Below are 5030 nucleotides of genomic sequence, written 5' to 3'. Positions count from 1 at the left end.
TGGTGTGATGAGTGGTCACGATATTGATTAGATTTGCAACGTTGGTGGTGAGGGTGTCAAGCCGGATATTGGTGGTGGTGGCAAGATGGAGAAGTGCTTGAATGTGGTCCAGTGGATTCGTCGTAGGTTGGTTTTCTGGTTTAGAGGTATGTCGGTTGTAGTCTCTTTCAGCGGAGGCATGGTTAGGAGATTGGGAATGAAAGAACCAAATTGATAGAACCCTTAAGAAGGTTAACCTCAAAGAAGATAGAGTAAGGAAGAACACAGACGATTGGAACAATTTTCTCTGCGTAATTTTACTAACAAAATGGATTACAATTTATAGAATGACTAATAAATGATTCCCAACAATAACTAAGGACCATGCATACAGTTAAACTAGACGTAACTTCTGCTCAGGAGCACTAACTCCATTATTTGACAAATACCGAAGACCGGATCTCCCTCCTAAAATGATGCAAATGTGAAGACTCTTTCTGTTGCTTTATTCTAGAAAACGGGTTAGGTTGATCATTCTTTACTGGACTGGAAGGTTGGCGTAGTTATCGTCAATGGGTCTTCCATGGGCTTGTGGTCTAGGATCGTATCATTTTACATGTTTTTAAAATCGCTTTTTTGAAACTAATAGAACAACTATTTTGAAAATTGTTTTTAAGTTTGATAAACATTTTTTTTGATTTATTTGTTTTTTGAAAAACTAATTAATCAATAAATTGTTTTGAAAAACAATTTCAAATCACCCCCCACAAAATAATAATAATAATAATAATAATAATAATAATATTAAAAAAACTAAAAATAAGCGACCTATTTGTTGTTTTATTTTATTTTATTTTCATTCGTTTATTTGTAATTCCTCTTGATCTACCAAACAAACCTTTTGAATTATTGCATTCACACACAATATATATGTCTCATTTTTTTTTATTATTTTTTTTAATAAATAAGTCGGTATTTAGATTAACGATAATGATTAACAACAACAAAAAAAAAAAAAAAAGACACCTTATTTAACACAAAACCATATAATTTAACAAAAAACGACATGAAATTTACTCAAAAATACTACACAAGAAACTCAAGGTAGCAACACCACATGAATGAATGATCTTCATTATGAACCACGAGATACTTCAAAAAATCTAGAATATTTAAACAAAACCTGCAACCTTTATTAATTATCAGAGATACCCTTGAAACCATTCTTCTTCGATTCGTCATTCACAATCTCATTCTCCATAGCCTTCCCGCAGAAACGAGCATTGACGTCTCCGCCGTTAAACCTAACGGCAGAAAATTCACTCTTCAAGTTATCCATGGCTTTCTTTAATCCCACATTTTCAGTTTGTATGATCTCCAGCTGTTTCTTGACGCCCAAAAAGGCCTCCGCCGCGTCACTGGTTGTCGGTCCCACCTTGCTTGAATCCTTGCAATCGGCACCCGATTTGTGCTCGATCCCGATCTTGTTTATGATCAAAACTGGAAGCTTCTGAAACGAAATCCCAGGCATTGAATTGTTGTTCTTCTTCATTAGCATCATCGCCGAGTCTTCTGCCTCCGGGAGCCAAACGCCCCAACGGAAATTCAACACAGCGTTTTTCCTCAGCGGAACGGTCGTTGTGGCGGTCATTTCGACGTCGGATAAGGCGCTCTTCACCAGACCGGCGGCTGGAGATTCCAACGGCGAATTGGAAAATTTCTTGCCGTTTTCGAACAGATCAACAATCACCGGTGCATCTTCCTCTGCAGCTCCGCTAACACCGTTAATTTGCTTCTTAAACACTGATGATTGAACTTTTTTGATAGTGAAGTCACCGAATTGAGGTTTGAAGTGAACAAAAAAACTAGGGTTTTGACTGCCTCCGATCAAGTTGAATTCAGCGCTCATGTTCAATGAGCTTGAAATCGGCGAACCGAAATGGCCGATTCCGGTTTTGAATACGAGACTAAACGGATTAATGGAATCATTTGGACGATAAGCGACCTTCAACGAGGGCCCTGATTCGAAGAAAGTGCTGAGATTCAAAGAGAGCTCTTTCGATTCACCGGCTACAATCCCTGATTGAAAGGGGAACCCAAGAATATTGAGAGGCACTTTTGCTCGAAACAGAGGCTTTTGTTCATCTCTAAATTTGATTGAAGCTTTCATGGCTACTCTGTGTGTGTGACGGTTACGGCGGCGGCGAGGGTTTAAAAAGGGGAAGAGCGGGTATTGAGGTGAGTTTCCCGGCGACAGTTTCGCTTAATATAAGGATGGGAAGCTGGATTTTTTTAATTTGTAGAAATTGTAATTTTGTCAACATTCTAAATTATTATTGTCAATAATACCCTTTTTTGGATAAAAAGATGAATAATTTTTGAGGGTATATATGTAAATGAAGTTAAGGTGGCAATCAAAGAAAATTTAAATTTTCGAATTTTTTAGAGCTATGATAGTTCAAAATTTTTAAATTGGGCAATGTTTTGTTTGGTTTTAATTTATTTAGTATTTACGAAATAAATAAAAGTCAAAGTTTACGATGAGTATTAATTCAAATTTGAATTTAAATTTTCTTTTGAGGAATTTCATAATCAAAATATCTATCATAAAGATATGATGTACAATTCCATGAGTTTTGTACACAACTATTGTAATATCTGAAATTTATTCCATGAGTTTTGTACACAACTATTGTAATATCTGAAATTTATTCCATGAGTTTTGTACACAACTATTGTAATATCTGAAATTTATTCCATGAGTTTTGTAAGCAACCATTGTAATATTTGAATTTTTTTTTTACAATTTCTTATCTTTTTTAGTTTTTTATTTATTTATTATTTCTTATGTTTTTTTGTTCTTCTTTTTTTTAACGGTTGGATAGTTGTTAAAGTTAAATTCACAAAGTTAGTTAAAACGATAATGTCCGGGCTCGAACATATGATCTTAAATCCAAGAGGTTTCCATCTCTACCAAGTGAGTTTGAACCTGAATCCTCCAACCTAAGACTATAAATCCTTAGTATAAAGCATTTGGTTACTATCAAAATTGTTTTTAGTTACTATCACTATTTTCGGCCACCACTTAGGCTACCAAGTATGGTGGTTGTTTCACGCGTCTTGAGCTGAGGTGGCAACCCCTCCCACACGTGAACACCGCCCCCAAAGCCAATGGGGTGCTGGTGACGTGGTTCCAAAGATGCGAAAAGATGCCTAATCATATTTCATCAATTTTTTAACGGTCGGAAATTACAACTAACGGCTATATAGCCGTTTCTAACATAAAATAAAAAATTACTTTTTACCATTTAAACATAAATATTTACACCTATAAATTATCCACTATTCTACTCACAATTTACACTTCAAAAAACACTATTTATATTTTATTACCTTCTACAAAAAAAAACCTCATCTCTCATATTTTTTTCTCTTAACATGGATTCAAATCCAAACAACACTCCAAACACTCCAAATGCAAATGTTAGTTACATGCAATTGCTAACCTCCCCAATCCAACAACAAACTTTATTCACCACTTCATGCCTATAAACCTTCTACCAACAACAACCACAACAATTTAATCAACCCTAATTTCAAGCCTTTCAACAACAACCTTCTCAACAATTTCAACCATCTCAATCTCAACCTATAAATCTGACAATGACGACGACGACGAACGGGTTCAAGAAACACAACAACCAACTCGTCGAAGGCAAAAAAACCAAAGATCAAAGAAAAAAAAAGACTACCGCATGGAACGAAGACGAGGAGGAAACTTTAGTAAAAGCTTTGCATTTTCATATCTCAAGACGGGGATGTCGCCAACGCACAATCGGGTCAAAGTTTTTGGTGTCGTATTTTAGATCATTTCCACACGTTATTAGGAAAGAAAACGGAGCGGACGTACGACTCGATCAACGCAAAATGGCGTGACTTACGAGCGGCTTACACCAAATTCAATGGCATATTTGACAAGCTTAAAAATATGCATAGAAGTGGTAGCAACGACTTCAACATTTTAGCGACCGCATCCTACGAATACAAAGTTACCACAAACGGTGAACCGTTCGGCCACCAAAAAGCGTGGGAAGTTTGTCGTAACGGTCCAAAATGGGTTCTATATTCGGAAATGGCGCATTCGGGATCTACAACCGGTTCCAACAAAAGGGCAAGAACGTCCGAGTCGGACGTGGATTTTGGACTCGACCTCAACGACGACTTCGACGCCACCAAGGGGGAGGTCCCACCGAACGTCCAACTTCGTCGACCACCGGGACGGGACAAAGCAAGAAAATGAGCATCTTCAAGCGGAAAAGCATTGGCAACTAGCGATAGCGAGCTTGTGACATCCATAGATAAAGCTCTAGTTTTTCTAGAAAAAAAATACGAATCGTCGGAAGCCGCTAACCGCCAAAAAATAGCTCTTACCGATCTTCAAATCATAAACACGAAGCCCCAACCGGATCTCGACCCGGAAAATCTTGCGACATCTCTTAAAATTCAACGACAAGTCCAGGAGAAATATGGTCTTTAGGTTCTAATCTTAATGGTTTTAAGAAATTAAGGATTTTATTTATGGTTTTAAGTAATTTAGGATTCTAATTTTTTTATGTTTTTTTTTAAGAATTTTAGAATTTTAATTTGTGTTTTTTATACTAATGTAATGTGTTTTTAATTTTAATGTAATGTGTGTTTTTGTTTTTTAATTTGTGTTTTTATATTAATTAAGGTTTTATTTTAAATTATGGTTTGTAATTTGTTTTTTATTTAATATAATGTTAAAAAATAAAAAATAAATAAAAATAAATTGTGTAGTGGTAACCATTTTCAAGGTTTAGTGGGTTGAGTGTGAAGCTGATGTGACGTATAGGTGGCAGCACTTTTTCGTTGGGGAGGGTGTGACCACTCCCCATAGCCTTATTTCAAATGACAAAACTCAAATAAATAAAAACGAAATTATGATAACTTAATTAAAGATTTGTCAATAGCATGGTGGTCTTGTTGTTAGTAGTTTATTTGCCTTCCTCAATCGGTCATTTTTCAATTCA

At 35.8% G+C, this 5030-nt stretch overlaps 1 protein-coding gene across 1 annotated transcript; it reads right to left on the bottom strand.

Annotated features, from left to right (window-relative positions):
* Nucleotides 1-1006: 1006 nt before the first annotated feature.
* Nucleotides 1007-2254, bottom strand: LOC145048092 (uncharacterized). Its single transcript, XM_078996507.1, has one exon. It carries the CDS (start codon nt 2147-2149, stop codon nt 1175-1177), a length of 975 nt encoding a protein of 324 aa, XP_078852633.1. The 5' UTR covers nt 2150-2254; the 3' UTR covers nt 1007-1174.
* Between the last annotated feature and the right edge of the window lie 2776 nt (nt 2255-5030).

Source organism: Lactuca saligna, chromosome 5 (genome assembly GCF_052625555.1).
Source record: "Lactuca saligna cultivar CGN05327 chromosome 5, ASM5262555v1, whole genome shotgun sequence".
Lineage (NCBI taxonomy): Eukaryota > Viridiplantae > Streptophyta > Magnoliopsida > Asterales > Asteraceae > Lactuca > Lactuca saligna.
Note: the sequence above shows the minus strand (reverse complement) of the source record. Positions and strands in the feature narration are given on the sequence as shown.

Coding starts and splice junctions, on each gene's coding strand:
- LOC145048092 (XM_078996507.1), bottom strand. CDS start 2,149: ATGAAAGCTTCAATCAAATTTAGAGATGAACAAAAGCCTCTGTTTCGA.